The 19,188-nt window shown below is 26.6% G+C and overlaps 2 protein-coding genes and 1 long non-coding RNA gene across 6 annotated transcripts in view; all 3 read left to right on the top strand.

Annotated features, from left to right (window-relative positions):
* The first annotated feature begins 279 nt into the window (after positions 1–279).
* Positions 280–8,893, top strand: LOC113373036 (probable cyclin-dependent serine/threonine-protein kinase DDB_G0292550). Of its 3 annotated transcripts, none has more exons than XM_026613373.1 (9): positions 280–1,363; positions 1,791–1,908; positions 1,996–2,080; positions 2,165–3,793; positions 4,110–4,308; positions 4,869–5,062; positions 7,723–7,889; positions 7,972–8,099; positions 8,492–8,893. In XM_026613373.1, the coding sequence occupies exons 1-9, from the start codon at positions 459–461 to the stop codon at positions 8,712–8,714; spliced, it is 3,648 nt and encodes a 1,215-aa protein (XP_026469158.1). In that variant the 5' UTR covers positions 280–458; the 3' UTR covers positions 8,715–8,893. The 3 variants fall into 3 exon arrangements, with proteins under 3 accessions (XP_026469158.1, XP_026469157.1, XP_026469156.1); XM_026613372.1 differs by having other exon boundaries at positions 2,162–3,793; XM_026613371.1 differs by having other exon boundaries at positions 1,996–3,793.
* Positions 5,489–6,832, top strand: LOC113373037. Of its 2 annotated transcripts, none has more exons than XR_003366839.1 (7): positions 5,489–5,556; positions 5,622–5,692; positions 5,761–5,889; positions 5,991–6,258; positions 6,333–6,365; positions 6,439–6,572; positions 6,667–6,832. It is a non-coding gene; the product is annotated as an uncharacterized LOC113373037 (long non-coding RNA). The 2 variants fall into 2 exon arrangements; XR_003366840.1 differs by having other exon boundaries at positions 6,439–6,594.
* Positions 8,894–14,896: 6,003 nt separating the features above from the next.
* The window catches only part of LOC113372306 (ATP-binding cassette sub-family A member 3-like), a 27,646-nt gene continuing 23,354 nt past the window's right edge, over positions 14,897–19,188 (top strand). The window contains exon 1 of the mRNA XM_026612631.1: positions 14,897–15,034. The gene's annotated coding sequence lies outside the window, so the exon portion shown is untranslated. The remainder of the gene's footprint in view (positions 15,035–19,188) is intronic.

The raw sequence follows: 19,188 nt of genomic DNA, 5'->3' as shown, positions 1-19,188 counted from the left end.
TTTACCTTAGCTTAGCCTAAAAAAGTTAAATTTAATTAATTTTTCGGAAATCTCGATCCGACAACGTCGCTGTGTGACAAATGTCTGCTACTTTGTAATATTTTGGTGTTGCCCAATGTCTAAATAAACATATACTAGAAAATGGTGTATAGTGTATGAAGCTAACCATGGATAGACAAGTCAAACAAATAATTAAAAAATAATTATTAAACACAAAACTATATATTAAATTATATTAAAAATATATTCGAAAATATTTATTCTACTCTACAACAGTCATGTGACAATTTTATTTCAAGAAATTGTTTTATGATTAATTCGTAATCAGTTCACTTTTGCCAAGAAATAAATGCTAGACCAGCAACAATATTTATGTATATAATTGTTTTATGTTGAATGATTAATGCAGTAAACAAATTTTAGAAGCATCAGAATATGGCTAATGCTACCAAAATATTATGAGTGACATTTCCTGTTTGAGAAATGGGTACAAGATGGCAAAAACTTGGAGATTATCCAAACAAATTGCTCAGGAACAGCAAATGGAAATAAATAATGAAATATATGTAATTGATTCATCAGATGATGAATTCCCTAATGATGATGGTTGCAGTTTATCAGTAGAGAAAATTAATGATATAATAATCGGTGGTGTAGATTTAAATAAAGATATTAATTTCACGACAGGAGATACTGATGATTCTAATCATGAAAGCTTCAAGGAACGCAAAGAAGAAACAGGTGACGAACATGTAGTTTATATTTCAGATGATTCTTCAGATTCAGAAGATAATGGTGTATCAAATGCATTGAATATCAATTACAACCACCTAATCGATAAAGCAGCACGAAGTACAAATTATAATCATAATTATGAAATTTCTGATAAAGTAATTAGTAAAGTTAGTAATATAGAAAACAATAATCTTATTTCTATAATTGATGAAGATTGCTCTGTAACTGAAAAGCCAGATATTGATAATTATAACACTAAGCAAAATGCTAAACTAAAAAATTTACAAAATTGTTCATCAAGCAGAAGCACAACTTGTTCTATCAATAATGATTCGAATGGCTTGTTAAACAAAAAATCTACTGTTGATGATGAACAAATACTTGATTCAAGATTAAAATTACTTCAAGAAGGGTCCATTGAGGATAATATTCCTTCAGTCAATATTACAACGGATAATTTTCAAAACAAGAGAAAGTTAAGTACAGAGAATATTGTTAAAGCAACAAATAGCGTGGCAAAGGACAGCAATGCTGATAAAAATTGTGTTAAGAAGGATGAAATATCTAATACTTTAAGCGCACAATTACATCAATTTGAGTGTTTTGAAAAAAATGCTATAAAATTGTGGTAAGTTTTTATTAGTATATAAAAATTTTGGTAAGTAAGCATTTGATAGCTAAGCTTATATTAGTGTATAAGAAATTTGATAATTTTATATTTTCGATATAGTATTTCCAGACATATATAAAATTGCAATATCAATATTATAACTAAATACAATACCAGCACCTTACTCGAGAATTTAATGTAAGCTTATAATGTTCATTTTTAATCTAATATTATATTAATTATAAAATATCTTACATATTCATATATTTAATTTAACTTGCTTCTTGATTTATATTCAATTCTGTCAGAACATATTCTAATCGACATCAAGCTGTATGAATGTATCATCAATAATATATGAATAAAACCAATATTTCTTAGAAAATTTATTGATTGAATTAACTTTTTTATTTTATAAATAGTTTAAATGCTTTCTAATTTTTAGTAATTCTTATGAGATGTGCAAGAATTGGGAGCAGAGCAAAATGTTTGTTGAAATATCTAAAGAAGAAATTGATAAGGATCAAAAGATGATAAAATTCGAGAGTCCAAATAAGTTAATGGTAGGTAAACTTTATTGATTATGTACATATATATATATATATATATATATATATATATAATTTTTTCATTATTATTTTATATTTTAGGATACAAGTGTTAGATTAAGAACATCCAGTGGAACACCTTGTCCAAACAATATTCTTTATGAGCAGACTAGTTCTAGCAATAAAGGTAAATCGGATATACAAATTCGCTTGGATTTTAAAAATACTAATCCAAATATAAATATTGATGAAAATGAATTGCATTTAGAAGATAAACAACTGGTGACACACAATTCAATGTCTGATCCAGAAAAGCATGATGAACAAGATATAAAAAATGATATATTTGATTATCTTAAATTAGACAAACGAAGGCCAATGGAAAATAGAAGTGACTTGGAGAATGAAAATAAGAATAAAAAAAGACGTTCATTGCGTGTTGAAAGGCAAAAACAGATACAAGAAAATGCTAAAGAATTATTAAAGCTTAGAAAAGAGAATGAAGCTTTTGAAGCTGGTGAATGTCCCAATGATTTGATAAATGAAACTATTATTACAGTCAATAATAAACACACTTGCAATGATAAGCCTCCAGTGTTGGAACCAATTTCACCTGAACTAAGACTTAATAATTTAAAAAATTCTCCGATATCTGATCTTCGTATATTTAACAACACATCACAATGTGAGTTGCCATCAAATATTTCAGTAAACAACAAGAAAAAATTATTGCTGTCTAAACGAAAATATAAATCTTCAATAGATACAAATAAAAACTTTAAATTGCCTAATTCACAAGACAAAAGAAACTTTAGTGAAAATTTTGTGGCCAATATTAGTCAAGCAACTAAATCAATTAAATTATCATTGAGAAGTGATGACAGTGACGATAGTGAATCAAACAGTTCAAGAACACAAAAACCAGTTTTAGATAAACAAATTATTCCTAAAACAACAATACAAGAAAAATGTATTAATAATTTAGATTTAGGTAATAACATCAGGCCTCATGTTCGGCTGAAAAGACTTCAATCAGGAAATAACATACCGGTTGATAGCAAAGAGCTCGAGAAATCTAAAGAAAAAAATGAGATTAATGATACTTCATTATTATCTAATAGAAACTTCGGATCCTTAGAAATATTTGATAAGTTTAGTAATAAAGTCTACTGTGATATTTTGCAACAATCTCCTTGTTTGAGTTCTACATTTGATAACGGTTTGATTAATGATACAGAATCTAATAGTTCAAAAGATAATGATAATTTCATTGAGAATTCTGGTAAAAAAACCATCCCTACTAAGGTTGTTGATTTATCAGGTGAAATAAAACTTACAACTACATTTAACAATGAAGGTGGTTTTCGGAGACTCAGAGAAAGGAGTCAAACAACATCTAATGGAATTTCTAGTAATGGCCATAATCATGAAACAGAAAAAGTTAGTTCTTGCGAGAAAATGCCTCGATTGAAGAAAATGGTTCATAAACCAAAAGAGTTGAAAGCATCATATGTTTTTCACAACAAGCATGATCTTCTGAAATATATTAATAATAAGAAAAATAATAAACTTCAAATATCTTCTACAACATTGATTGAAAATGATAATAAAAAGTTGAGCAGTACAGAAACTGATTCAGGAAATATATCGAAATTTTCTAACAAATTTTATGATGATATTTGTTCAGATACAAATAAAACAAGTGATATTGAATCTTTATGCTATGTTGAAAATAACAAAGAAGACGAAATTGAATCTTTCTTTATCAAAAATGAAATTGTGATAATTGTAAGAAAAAAAACAGTGCATTTTTATGAACATTGTACTGGTTTTAAATTCTTTCGATCTCCAAAACTGTGGCACCATAAAGGCTTTTTAACTCGATATCAAAATGATCCAGGTAAATTTGTTAGTATAAAATATTATAATTTTTAGTAGAGAATTAAATAACTTACATAACTCAATTTTAAAAATTAATTTTGATTGTAGCTCTAAAATACTAACATATTTAAACCTTATATTGACATTCTTTATTTTTGAGAATTTTCTCTTCATTATTTATTTCACATATATGTATATATATATATATATATATATATATATATATATATATATATATCTTTTACTTATATTTGTTATCTTGAACTCTATGTAAATTTGTAGTTCACTTTAAATCTGTTTTATCATATTGTTTATCTATTTATTTAATATCTTAGAAAAGAGACTTGACCAATTGACAAATCAGATTATGTATTCTGACAAAATTACTGCTTACGTCGAAGTATTAGTGAGACCAAGAAAGTTAAGTTCTTCACATGATTGTCCTGTTTGTGAAATGTCTGCAGTTGTTTATCGCAATAGATCGACTAAAGATTATCCTGAAAGAAGTATCTTGCATCTTGATTATGCACAATGGTGAGTTTATATTTATGAAATATATTAACAAAAATGCATCATAAGTATATAAATTGTCTATGGATTTTCATACTAATGACATATACATCCTACAAATTTCTGCCTGGCTTAAATTATATTTTATTTTTATATAAAGAAAATGTTTGATTTTATTATTCACTAATGAAGCAGATATATTTAAATAATTGTATTGTACTAAAAATGTTTCAGATAACTTTTATTAGAGTACTGTGATAATTGGTATAACTGGTAAATTATTTGATAGAATATTGTCATGCAGAAATATATATTTAATTATATTAATATTATGTATAATAATAAGTTTTTAATATCTTATATAGTTTTTTTTATAATTTCATTTGGATATTAAGGGCAAACAAATTCAAAATATAAAATTGAGTTTAAACCGTTTATACTAAAAAGTCATTTTAGATATCATTTTAATCTTAGCAAAATAAAAATTATAATTTTATGATTTATAAATAATTGAAGTGTTCTGTTATTAAAGTCTGTCTTATGTTATTTTCTTATAATATACATTTATCTTGTTTTTTTTTCAGTTCTGTGAATAAACTATGTTTCACAGTTTTGCCTTCGGATAGAGCTGTGGTTGTAGGATTTACGAATACATCTTCTGACAAACCATTATTTATTTTGAAGAAATATCTCATGCCTAAACAGTACTCGAGCAATAATGATATAATCACATTACCAAGTGTAGATTTTAGATGCACAAACTTACAAGCCGTTAATGGTAAGTTTGTTTTTGTTTTCTGAATATGAACTATTTATGAACATTTAATTTCAGTTAAATAATTTTTCCAAAAAAATATTTGTACATGTAAACCAAAAATTTCCAAAAATTATTCACAAATTAATTTAAAAGTATTATTAATTTTCAATATATTAATTTTACATGAAGTTTTATGTAGTAACCTAAATAACTTCCCAGTAAACCACAGAAGTTACCACCACGTAACACATTTTGTAACTTTCGTTTCGAAACTGATGTTAAGTAAACGAACCGATGCTGTTACGTATAGTTGTGAGCTTTAACCACCGTCGACGCGTTTAAACGTTTATAATACTGCTTTGTTCGTATCTGTCGGTACGTGGCGTGGTACGTTGCACGGTCACATACATTTGCTTTTGGCAATAGCCGTGAAGTGTTTTATGATCGAAATGTCAAATTAAATATAGGTTAACTCGGTCAGTGCATCGTGGACGCATAATTGAGTATTTTATCGTGTATGCTTGAAATGCAAGATATTTCCTTTATTGAAGCGTTTTTTATTAATTGCTTTTATATTTAGTGCGAAATCAGTTGTAGAAATTAGTTAAACAGTCAGCTGGAAAAGTATTTAATATGAAACCGGCAAACAAGGTGAGTCTAATTGTTCTGAAATATATTTTAATTTATAAATTATTATAATAATGTTTAGTCATTTGCAGTATATAGGCCGCCTTCAATGCAAAGTCTGTTCATGTATTGTGATAATTGATTTGTCATGTAATAATTGAAATTTCTAACACACCAGTCAGAAACATAACCTCAATTCAGTGATATATGAATAAAGAGAAGTAAGTTATATAGTTTTATACATATTCATTTTTTATAGTTTCATTAGTATCAGAACTATTTAGCTAAGCACAAACTGATATAAGTTGGTTTTCAATTGTAGAGAAAATTATAGTGCTGATAACCCCTACGAAAATGGATTTCAAACTAGGGAAATTTTCTCCAATAGAGAAGATAAATACAAAGTTAGATAATATATTAGAAATTATTAATCCTTTGTCACCAAAAAAAAAACAAGCAAGGCTTGAAAACATGCAAGAAGAAAAATAAGAACACATATCGATAAATAAGAACACATATTAAGATTAAGTGTTGAAAAGAAAATGAATTGTGGAGTATTTCTTAAGTGATGATATTGTATTACAGAATAGGTATATTAATGTTTTACACAAACAGAATTTTAACTAATATGATTTAGTACTAATTTGTAATGTTTTACTTTTAGGAAATTCACATATTTAATACGAAACCAGCAAAAGTGAGTATAATTGCACTGTTTTTTTTTTTTAATTTACAAATTATTATATTAATGACTAATTAGTTATTTTCAGTATATAGGTCATGTGCAATGCAAATTCTGTTTATGTATTGTGATAATTGATTTATCACAAAATTATTGAAATTTCTGACAGACCAATCAAAAATCACATAACCTCAATTCAGTGATATGATATGAATATTAGAGGTAGATAAGTGTAATATATATGGTATCATACATATTCTTTATAATTTCATTAGTATTAGAACTATTCAGTTAAGCAAAAACTGATAAATTGTAGAGAAAGAGTGCTCATAACCCCTATGGGTTATGTCAAAATGGAATTCAAACTAGGGAAAATTACTCTAATCAAGAAGATAAATTGTCACCAAAGAAACATGCAAGAAGGAAAACAAAGAATGCACCGGATATCACACATTATATGGATTAAGTGTTGAAGAGAACATGAATTGTTGAATATTTCGAGTCTGATGATCTTGCATTACAGAATTGGTATATTAAGGTTCTACATGAAGAGAATTTTAACTAATATGATTTAGTACGAATTTGTAGTGTTTTACTTTTAGGTAATTCAGATCTTGAAAATTAGTAGGATAAAATCAATGCAAGAAAATTGAGTGTGTGTTCATGGAATAATTATCTCTGTCATATGATCGTAGGAACTACATAGTCATTAACTTCAAATAATGAGTATGGTTAGAGGTAATGTTCACAAATGACTAATTTGTTCACAATGTTTTCAATTCAAAATTTGTGTACAATGTTTCTAAGATGGTTGGTTCTATTTTAGATACATTAACAGATGCAAGTGAGTTGAACATATTTAACTCAAGACTTAACTTTGCCAAGTCTGATTTAACTAACAAGAGAGTTAAACATAATACATATTATGAATAAATAAATAATTATTTTTATAGGCTAACATTTTATGGACTATCAAATTTTAGTTTTCTAATGTTAACTATGTAATATGTAAATTTTGTATATTGTAAATGATAATATTTAATAAAATTACTAAATATCCGAAATTATTATTAATATTCTATATTTGCAGGAAATTTAATTAAATAAGTATGTAACATAAAAGACACCTACACGCTTTTTTATTCAATTTAGATACGTAGCAAAAATGTAACCGCGGTGTATTAGTGTGCAACGAAACAGCCGTTACGTTCTTGCCCGCGAAATAGATGCTTCTGTGTGCCTCCCAGGTTACGTACCTGGTTCGTGCGGACGTGCCAGCGTTACGTAACGTTCATGGCTTTGTTACGTTTTGTGGTTTACTGGGTTGTAATAAATGAATTTAATTTAATGTTTATTTTCTTTTCATTTGTAGCGGATATAATATTGGGTTACAATACTGAAAAAATTGTTTTTTGGCATCATGGGTATGAAACTATACTCAAAATTGTCAATTTAACATCAATTTCAAAATCAATCTTTAGCCCGGAAAAGTTTTCCACACAATGTGTTTGGGCGCGAATGGACTCATGCGGTAGCAAAGTAAGTTATTATTATTTTATCAAACATCACTATCAAAATGAACTACAAGAGTTTTTATAATAATCATTTTTTAATGATTTAGGGATCTGCATTACACATCTTAATTTTTCATCCTGCAAGAAATAGATTTTCACTGCTTACTGCGACTGATCAGAGTTGGATCGATTTTAAAGTGATACATGTATATCAGTTAGAGGTATTTATGGGAAGGTATGTGAATTAATATTTAATATTTCCACATCTTTTGGAGTTTTATTTATTATTTTGGAATAATTTGTTTTTTTGTTCAATCTGGAAATTCATGCTCATAAGCAAAATAGTTGAAAATATTTGTTTTACATGCGTCAGCCGAATACTGAGTTTTTTCTGCCTTTTTTAAATTCCTATCAGATATAGTCTATTCTATGTTATAAACTAATAAATACAAATAATACAAATAATACAAGTCTTTAAATTCATATATATATTTTTTTTCAATATGTGATGGTTTTGTTATAAGAGCATTTCTATTCGATAGGAGTTATAATTTCCTTAATAGTTGTTTGTACACAAATAATAAATCAATAAATATCTCTTTAAAATTTATAAAAATATATTTATAGTTTGAAGTCAGTCAGCATTGGAGGTTATCGAGTTGTTGCTGCTTTTACAGAAGGAGCAATATCATATGAATTTCCATATGAAATGCAAGAATACAACCTCAAAGAATTCAGTAAAGCTTTTAATGTCTGTACATATGAACCTTCGACTATATATCCTAGCGGAGAGAATGTAGTTTATTATAAAAACAATACTGCCGTACCATTATGTATAGATCAGCTGTAAAAATTGTATACAGTAAAATACCATGTACATACCCTCTAGCACACACACACGCACATACACACGTATATATATATATACATATATATATACATATGTATATATGTATATGTATATTTACAGAATATGTACAGTGTGTATACATATGAGTGAACACACAGAAATCTATTTCTTAAATTGATTCTATTCATAGCAAATCATATTTTATGTGATCATATCATTGAGACATGATTGTTTAAATAACATGATATTGTCAATAATCAAAATTTTAACTTTGAAGCAACAATAACCATAAAATAACGTAGTTTAACTCGCATAATATTGAATAACTCAATTCATTCATTAAGTTAACATAGATTTTGTGAATGACAAATGCTTTGCATTTTTTTTATTTTTATCTATTTCAATATTATAGAAAATACAATTAAATACGTAAAATATGAGTTGCCAAAGAATATAATGAGTTTCTGAAAATATGATAATACAATTGAAGAATTTGTGCATTATTTGTGTAAATAGCACAAGTTTTATTGTTCAATGCTGAATATGAAATGTGCAATATTTTAATATTTTATAAACTTTGTTTTATGTGTATCAAATTGCAAGAATGCTATTACACTGTCTCGAGATAAGTTCGTACTTTGTGAATTGAATTATTTTATAATTTTGAACTGCGGAACCTTATATTATTTATCATATATTTTAATCAATATCTTATTGTGATAATCTTAAAGTTTTAAATCTATTATATTTTAATATATTTATTTTATAATTATTTTAAACAGTTTTAACAAATCATTTTCTTATGATTATCAATAAATAATTTGCCCAATTTTGTTTATATTTGCTCAGGTTTTATGTGAAGATTTATGCATCTAAATAAACAATAATATATAAATATATACATATATTAAATATTATATCTAAATAATATAATATATAGTTATATATTTACATCTTTGTATTTAGAAACATATATCTTGTCAATGTGTTCCAATTTTGTTTAACATTATTGACAATTTAATAATATGCATGTCGTATTTTGAAAAGACTTCATTGAGGCTTCATTTTATTTTTGAGATAGATAATGTGCATATCGTTAGTTTTGATTTTCCATGAGGTTTATGTAAATAATAGTCAGATTTAAAATACAGAGCATTGTTTACATCTTCATACAATATTAACCATTGTATATTTTGAGTAGGTAGTTTATAGTTTATACAATTTAGGCTACATATTTATAAAATATGTATAAAATCTATATACGTACATAAGTACGTACATTTGAAGATATTGAATATATATTTATATGTAAGTTTACATTGTACTAGATTAAGTATAAAATTTGTAAAAAAGGGTTTTTCGTAAACTGTTAATAATTGTACATCAGTGTTAATACCTTTCATGGATTTTCATAGTTCAAATAGGTTTTAACTAAATTTGTAAATATTTAAAGCATGATTTTTAAATAAATAGGTTGATATAAAACTAATTATAGAGTTACATTTTTTTTATCATCACTGAAATCGGGCATTGCCGTTCATTGACTTATGTGGAAAAACGGCAGAGTGTGAGGTCTAGAGATTACTGGAAAACCGAACTCTTCGCAATACAATATCATTCTGACGTCCACAGACAATCTGAGGGTTCCTGGTCGATATCGTTGCTTCTTAAAGAACCTTTATACTTATTTATCTATTGTTGCCGCGTTGTCGTTACCGAGCACAATACGAACTCAGAGCAGAAGAAAGATGATTATCTGCTAATTTGAAGCATATCATTAAACGGTGGAAGTGAGAGTAAAAGTGAGTATATATTTGTATATACAGTATACAGCGGTACCCCCGCTTACGAGTGTTTCGAGATACGAGCCGCTAAAACGGTTATCCGTTGCTTGGACATACGAACAAAATGACGAACTGTAAGAGCCAGCTAGAGTTTTCTCGAAAACTCTTAATTCAAAGTGAACTAGTTGCGTATGACATCGCGCCTTAAAGCAAATTGCTGGAACTTCCGGTATCGTAACAATATGTTCGAGGACTATTAAATGTTTTGAAATATATTATTATAAATTATCTAATATTTATAAGACATATTCATAAACTGAATTGCAAAGTTAAAATTATGTATTTAAAGTATATAAGTGAGGTTTAATAATTAAAATTAAAATCTAAATTATTTTAGATATACAATTTTTTTTGAATTTGAAAAGAAAAAATTGAAATATTTATTTCCAAAAGCAATTATTTTGTCAAAACAAGCAGAAAGTTTTTGAATCATTCAAATCGGATGCTTAATTCTCTCACAATTAGCCCTCCAAAGTAGTATACCCAAACGGCTGCACATGTCTTTGCCTAAAACTAAACACAACTTCTCCCAATCATTACAAATTGAATGTTTTTTGAATCATTCAAATCGGATGCTCAGTTCTCTCAAAAACTCGATTTCTATTTTCTGCACTCTTTGCTTCGTATCTCCCAAACGACTGGACTTGTCCTTGCCAAAAACTAATCAGCACATCTCCCTATCAATTGGAATCGAATGTTTTTTGAACCGTTGAAGTCGGTTGATCCGTGCGCCCGAAAACGTGAACGAAATAATGCGGACATACAAAACACGTGTTTACACAAACACATCCATTTTTTCTGAGGTATGCCAAATTGTTCAGAAACCTTCAAAACGAAATGAATTTTTTTGCATATCTTCACGATTAAGGTAGTGCCAGCGGTTATTGGGGTTTTTTAAATTATTTTCACAAAACAGCCACAATATTACTATGAGTGGAAAATCATTATTACAACTGAATAAATTTTGCATATTAACTTCCCATAAGGTATATATACATGTATATATACCTTACGGGAAGTTAATATGCAAAATTAACTTCTTATAAAATTAACTTATATACATGTATATATACCTTACGGGAAGTTAATATGCAAAATTAACTTCTTACAAATTTAACTTCTTATAAAATTAACTTATATACATGTATATATACCTTATGGGAAGTTAATATGCAAAATTTATTCAGTTGTAATAATGATTTTCCACTCATAGTAATATTGTGGCTGTTTTGTGAAAATAATTTTAAAAAACCCAATAACCGCTGGCACTACCTTTGCAAAAAGTAATTCAGATTCGTAGTAAATTTTTATAATTTGATTTATCTTCGTATATTTGTAATACGTATAAACTGTTACCCATTATAAATGCATATTCAAAAAGGGTCAATGTCTTTTATAGAATATAGCCGAATGCTTTATTTCTCACAATTAAAAAATAAGTCAAATTCATAAGCCATTTAAAATTAATTGCCGAATTCGGGCAACTGGTAGCAATTGTACTCAATATTGGGAAATAACTTACCGTATTGATTTTTGCAGAGTGGAACTTTTAATTCTATTTAGTATTTAACATTTGTATTCTTCATCGAATTAAATCGTTCTTAACTGATATCTATGTTTAATTTATTATTTTTATCTGAGTCATTTCGTAAAAATCACAATAAAAATATTTTTTGCTATCTTCAAGACTATCAGATTGAGAAATTATATAAATTAATTTACCGTGCACGTCCAATAACAAAGATTCAATAGACAATTGAATAGACAATTCAATTTTAGGGAATTTTAATGAACACAAACTAATTTCACATGCAAATATAAGCATTTCAATATTAATGGATTTTAACAAACGAAATCTAATTTCATCTAAAGAATAGAGTACATTCATAAAAATGTATGTGTATTTGCGTATTTATGGAATGTATTAAGTCTCTCCTTCAAAAACTCAGTTTGTTGATGGGTTACCCTCGTAGCTGTGGACTGTATTAAACACTAATTTGTTGGTATAATTTATGTACATGTTGCTACGCGGACTTTAGTTTTGGAAGTGAACAATTAGTTCCCTCAAACCATATCAAACTCTCACAATAAAAATCACAATAATACCCCTGATACAGGAGGTATGGTAGCAGCCTACCGTCGCCTTCACGGCCAATGTAATAAAATGAAAATACGTCCGAACAGTATTTTAATAAATATATTGCCATGTATATATGTCAATGGTTTATTTTATTAATATAATATTAAAAGTATGTGACTTTTTATAAATGTTTTCTCAATGGCAGCATCGATTTTAAAGATTGATCAATCTCTCGGTATTTCGAAATACCATTTCATTGAATGCGATAAGTACTGATGGCATTGATCATTTTTGCACGAAGATCGGCTCAGCCGTTTCATTATTGGAATTAGCAGTTAAATACAAAATGTTTTGCGAAAGCTACTGAACCGATTTTGAAAATTCAAAAAGGTTTTGAAAGATTAGGGGTTGAAAGCAATGCAGTTGTTGATAAAGATCTTGTTGTTGTTGTTGATAAAGATCTTGCAATGTTTTTATTAAAATAATTCGCAGTTCTAATAATAAACATTTTAGTCTTTTAATATATTTCATAATTATGAATCATAAAAATGTCTTGAGACATTTTAGGTGCAATATTTCTCTTTAATTCCAGTTCTTTATTTCTCCGTTCCTTTCCAAGCAGTCACTAACCTCGCTCCCATAAATGAGCGGACAATGAGTTGAGTCAGATAGATAGATTTTAAAACAGAGGCGTATTACTCTCATTCCTTCAATAATTAAAACATTTCAAGATTATCATTAATTTAATACAGTGGCGTCGAAACCACGTGGGCTGCGTGGGCGTCCATCAATCTCAAAATAAGAGGTAGTCTTAAATGTCTAAAAAAATTGCTTTCGATGCCACTGATTAAATATAGTACGTCCATACGCAAATATAAAAATGCATTTTATTAATATTGCCACTGACACTATTATAAGAGTCGTGACGTAAATTATATATATATATATATATATATATATATATATAATATACACTAACACTTTTATTGGAGCTGAGACGTATATATACATTGTTGACAGCTTGATTGTTTTAAATATTTTACGTGAAAAAATGCACATTTTTATATGTACGATGTATTGGTACAAAGATAATTTAGTTAGAAGTAACAAAACAAAATATAATTTTACAAGAACATAAATTTCTCTTAAAAGCACGATCTCTTGGTTAAAAATCTATTGTTATACTAAAATTAAACAGCAGGTTTCATTGATAACAACTATAACCACAAATTTATGAATTTAAATAATATTAACAATATTTAAAACTGGAATCAACGTATTATGCAACCATATAAGTTTTTATGGTAAGTTAAAAATGTACTTATTCAGTATACGAGTTTTTTGTAGTTAAATCTGTTAAACTAATTTTAATGCACATTATTATCAATTAGTACTAAATCTAAATAAATTAAGAATGAAGATTGAATAAATTTTATTAAAAGTTATAATATATATATATATATATATATATATATATAACTATTACATAATTTGTTTGTACTTATTTTATTTAAATATTGCCAAAAGTGGTAAAAAATTTGTCCAGCGATACTCATATGTTTGTTAAATACTTTAAATTTTATGGTGACAGAGAGTTGGTCGGCTTCTTAATAATTTAAATAATAATTTAATTTTCTAATATTTTAATACATACTTACATACTTGCATACATACGCACATACATCTAGTTTTTCTAATGTATGCCAGAATTTTCGGAATGTTTTGAAACGTAAAGATATAGAAAAAAAATATTTTTGATTTTTTGTGATTACTAAAACTTATCCTGAGAGAAGTTAAAAATAATAAAATTTATGTTTGAATAGACTTTGTTATGCATTCCATTCTTCTCTACTTATAATTTATTATAATATACAATACAGTGGTACCCCGCCTTACGAGCGACTCGTCATACGTGTTTTTTGAGATATGAGCGAAAATTCGTAGATACAAATTACTATAACAAATTGAAGAAAAAAATAATGCTCATTGGATAGTTTTTTTAAACTCAAAAACTAGTATAATGATAATTTAGTTATTTGCTATGTTTTTCAGTCATTTTTTAATAATTTCGACACGCTAGCGTGCTTACGGAACGAATTAAGCTCGCAAGGGTTGGTACCACTGTATTTCAAATTCCTTAATACCAATTGCTTCCTTCTAAATCCTTCCCAATGCGCTCCTGTTGCACGCATGCGTCCCATCCGCCATGAAGTTGCGCCCTTCCCTTCCTTCCCCAGAACAACTGTTCACCAGTCAGTGTTTAGTTCACGTGTTTGACAGTTGTGTTGTGGGGTCATTTATTCAGTTATGAAAAAGCCGAAATTATGGTTAAACAGTTCAGTTTTACGATATTATTAAGAACCATGAATCACATGGGATTGGTTTTACGATGTGTGGTGAGTGATTATTAGTGATAAGTTATTTTTTACAGAGAATAACTATTTCTGATAACATATCATGCGTGTGCAAGTTGTGCATCTGTTTTGGCACCGGTATCCTTGACCATGAATCATAGGTAGGACATGGAGGTGCATTGTCAGGTTTATTATATCTATATATTAATTTAGATAATGAAATCAATAATATTTTCTACATATTAAGTGGTCAAATTATCAGTAATATTGCATTCTGTCATTTCATTTTCATAATTAATATATGTGCACATTGAATGTGTCATTATTATCTATGAATGTTTGTTAAATTTTTCAAGGAATTCGTAGGAATATAACGTACCAATATGGCATATGTATATTGATTGATAAATATTTTCAATATGGATGAATATTCTTTCAAGTTTTAATAATTAATTTTTAAGGGGTTATATTTTAAGGGGTTATATACACTATATAACCCCTAACAATATATATATATAGGCCGAAAAATTTTTCTGATTTTTTTCTGAGAAAACTATTAAATTTATTGATCCAAAAATTTATACGCATATGGTATATTAATTGATAAATATTTCCAATATGAATGAATATTCTTTTGATATTAAATATTAATAATAATATTCTCTTTAATATTAAATTTCTTAAGGAGTTATATCTTAAGAGATTATACACGTATACAGTTAGAAAACGGAAAAGGGTGTATTTTTCTGATTTTTTTCTGAGAAAAATTAAATTTATTGATTCAAAAATAGTATATTGATCGATAAATATTTCCAATATGAATGAATATTCATATTGGAAAATATGAATATTCTTTCTTATATAAAAATCTATAAAAATATGCTTTTAACTTATTTAAATTTTAAATTAAATTTATTTTTATATATAGTTAGAAGGCCGAAAAACGGTGTTTTTTCTGAGAAAAATTAAATTTATTGATCCAAGAATTTATACTCATAATATAGTATATTGATTGATAAATATTTCCAATATGAATGAATATTCATATTGGATAATACGAATAATCTTTCTTATATAAAAATCTATAAAAATATTCTTTTAACTTTTAATATTAAATTTATTTTTATATACAGTTAGAAGGCCGAAAAAGGGTGTTTTCTGAGAAAACTATTAAATTTATTAATCCAGAATTTTATACACATATGGTTTATTAATTGATAAATGTTTCCAATGTGAATGAATATTCTTTTAACTTATAATATTAAATTTCTTAAGGAGTTATATCTTAAGATGTTATATACAGTTAACAGGCCGAAAAAAGATGTTTTCTGTTTTTTTCTGAGAAAAATTAAATTTATTGATCCAAAAATTAATGCATATAATATAGTTCATTGATTGATAAATATTTCTAATATTCTTTCAACTTTTAATATTAATTTTCTTAATGGGTCATATTTTAAGGGGTTATATACCCTTAATAGGCCGAAAAAAGTGAATCATTCCGATTTTTTTCTGAGAAAACTATTAAATTTATTGATCCAAAAATTTATACTTGATATAGAATATTGATTCATAAATATTTCCAATATGAATGAATATTCATATTGGAAAATATGCTTATTCTTTCTTATATAAAAATCTATAAAAATATGCTTTTAACTTATTTAAATTTTAAATTAAAGATATTTTTATATGTAGTTAGACGACCGAAAAATATGAATTAATATCGATTTTTAATATAAAATTTCTAAAGGGGTTATATCTTAAGGGATTATATAAAGTTAGAAGGCCAAAAAAGATGTATTTTTTAGATTTTTTTCTGAGAAAACTAATAAATTTATTGATCCAAAAATTTATACACATAATATAGTATATTGGTTGATAAATATTTCCAATTTGGATGAATATTCTTTCAACTTTCAATATTAAATTTTTTAAAGGGTTATATACAGTTAGGCCGAGAAAGGTGTATTTTTCTGTTTTTTTTTTCTAAGAAAAAATTGAAAATATTCATTCATATTGGAAATATTTATCAATATACTATATTATGAGTTTAAATTTTTGGATCAATAAATTTAATTTATATTTGTATATATGTATTCTGAAATACATTTAATAATGTTAAAATATAATAATGCAAATATATATTTTGAATTTTGATTATAGTATTTCTTTATAACTATTGTTATAAAAGTTAGTAACTTATTATTATTAGAATTATCCTATTTGTTGTTCGCTAAGTTATATCTAAAAAACATTTTTAAAATTTAAAATTTTTTTTTTATGCTAATTCCAAACGAAACTTTGATTGAATTGCGCACTATCTAAAAGTTAATATTAAGAGCTAAAACTTTTAGAGATTTTCTTTTATAAATTTGGAAGCATTTGAGCCCCTGGGAGCAAGAAAATTCGAAAATGTATATATTAAGGTTCGCCCTAATATATATATATATATAAATATATATATATATATATATAATTATTTTCCCATTTAATCTTTCATTTCAACCCTCATTAAAAAATCATTTTAGTCTTCGTCTTGAAGTAATAAGTCAGCCTGTATTTAAGGAGGCATTCCATTGTATATTTATACATTGTACATGTATATTTAATATTTCAACTCGGTTTCATACAAACTTCAATATTATATATCTTATCACTTATTTTAGTTTAACATTTACAATATTTTTGAGTTTTATGGTACTATTTACTTAGAAGAGATAGGTAATTTATCTTCGTGACATCACATTCATAGTCATACGAGGTTTCCTAATCGGGACAACTATGATTAGAAATTTATTGCTCGTTCTAATAATCATTTTATGATTTTGTTGAATTCCAGAAAATGCCCTAAAAGTAATTTTAATAATCTTATCACGTATTTAGATATATTTTTGTTTTAAGGGGGTCTTCCTATGTGATGAGTTGAAAAAATTGAATTTTTTTTTATTTCATATTTCAGTAGATTATACCTTTAAAAATAACATATTAAAATTTCAAATCGATATCTCAAATAGTTTTTGAGTTACAGTCATTCAAAAAGTATACATATAGTATATAGTACAACGATCATTTTATCTTTAAACGCGTTTTTCTCAAAACTGTGTTTTTCAAACTTGTCTCCATTGTATCTCAGAAACGGCTGGACCGAATTACTTGAAATTTACAGGGCACGTTCAATATATTTAAGCGCATGGAATGATCTATTATCAATCAAAATTTCAAAACTTCGATTTTTTATAGCAAAAAAACTAAAAAAAAAAACGCCTAATTTGCAACTTTTATTTCAAATGTCTATAAAACATCCAATTTTTTTTGTATTCATTTGATTGTAGATCATTCCGTGCTTTTAAGCCTACAAATTAAAACGCCGTTTATTTTTTTTTGGTCAGATAAGCCGATCAGCCGGAATCGTGGAGACAGTGGGAGCTCTTTTTTTTGAGGGGGGGGTGTTTAGAGCGCTGTAACTCTAGTTGGACTAAATTTTTTTAGCTGAAATTTTATATTTATACTGTACAAATATGTATTAATAAATGATAAAAAACTTGAAGCTCTAACTATTTACTGGTCGTAGAAAAAAAATTCTAAAATATCCCTAAAAAACAGGCCGTCACATAGGAAGACCCCCTTAACTACAGATATTCGTTCAAAACTTAAATAAATTGTAGATGTAAATGTGGATCAAAATTTAGTGTTGAAAACTAGTCTGGAAAACACAATATATCTGTTTTTTTCTTATTATCAGTTGTGATATATACATGTTCCTGGTACCATTTTCATGACTACAAATACTTTATCATATTAAAATATTGAAACTTTAGATAAAAACTTTTTTAGACATGTATGTATTTGCTCAATATATATTATTTCCAAAAGGTTATTTCTGATTTGAAGAAATGCATAAGATTTTTTATTCTTTAAATAAATTGTCTAAATTATTTAAATTCCGATTTTTTTAAATTTTACGGTTTATATTAATATCTATGTCAGTGATCTCCAACCTTTTTTGCACCGCGCCCCCTGCTCTAATGAAAAAGGTTGTTGCGCCCGCCTTAATTTTTTCAACAATAGAATTTTGATTTTCAACTGATTTTATAAATAAAAACTGATTGTTTATTGTTTATTTTTTAATAGTATTACAAAAGTTTTGGGTTATTTTCCAAAATTGTATTCTGGAAACAGATGATACGCGCCCT

Source organism: Ctenocephalides felis, unplaced genomic scaffold (assembly GCF_003426905.1).
Source record: "Ctenocephalides felis isolate EL2017-DRISC unplaced genomic scaffold, ASM342690v1 CF-g0.4_SCAFFOLD_01604, whole genome shotgun sequence".
Classification (NCBI taxonomy): Eukaryota; Metazoa; Arthropoda; class Insecta; order Siphonaptera; family Pulicidae; genus Ctenocephalides; species Ctenocephalides felis.
Note: the sequence above shows the minus strand (reverse complement) of the source record. Positions and strands in the feature narration are given on the sequence as shown.

What these genes read in the sequence shown, in the direction of transcription:
- LOC113373036 (XM_026613371.1), top strand. Translation starts at nt 459, where the DNA reads ATGAGTGACATTTCCTGTTTGAGAAATGGGTACAAGATGGCAAAAACT. An exon ending in TCGATATCAAAATGATCCAG is followed by an intron (nt 3,794 to 4,109) that starts GTAAATTTGTTA and finishes TTAATATCTTAG; the next exon opens with AAAAGAGACTTGACCAATTG. An exon ending in TTAGAGGTATTTATGGGAAG is followed by an intron (nt 8,100 to 8,491) that starts GTATGTGAATTA and finishes ATATATTTATAG; the next exon opens with TTTGAAGTCAGTCAGCATTG.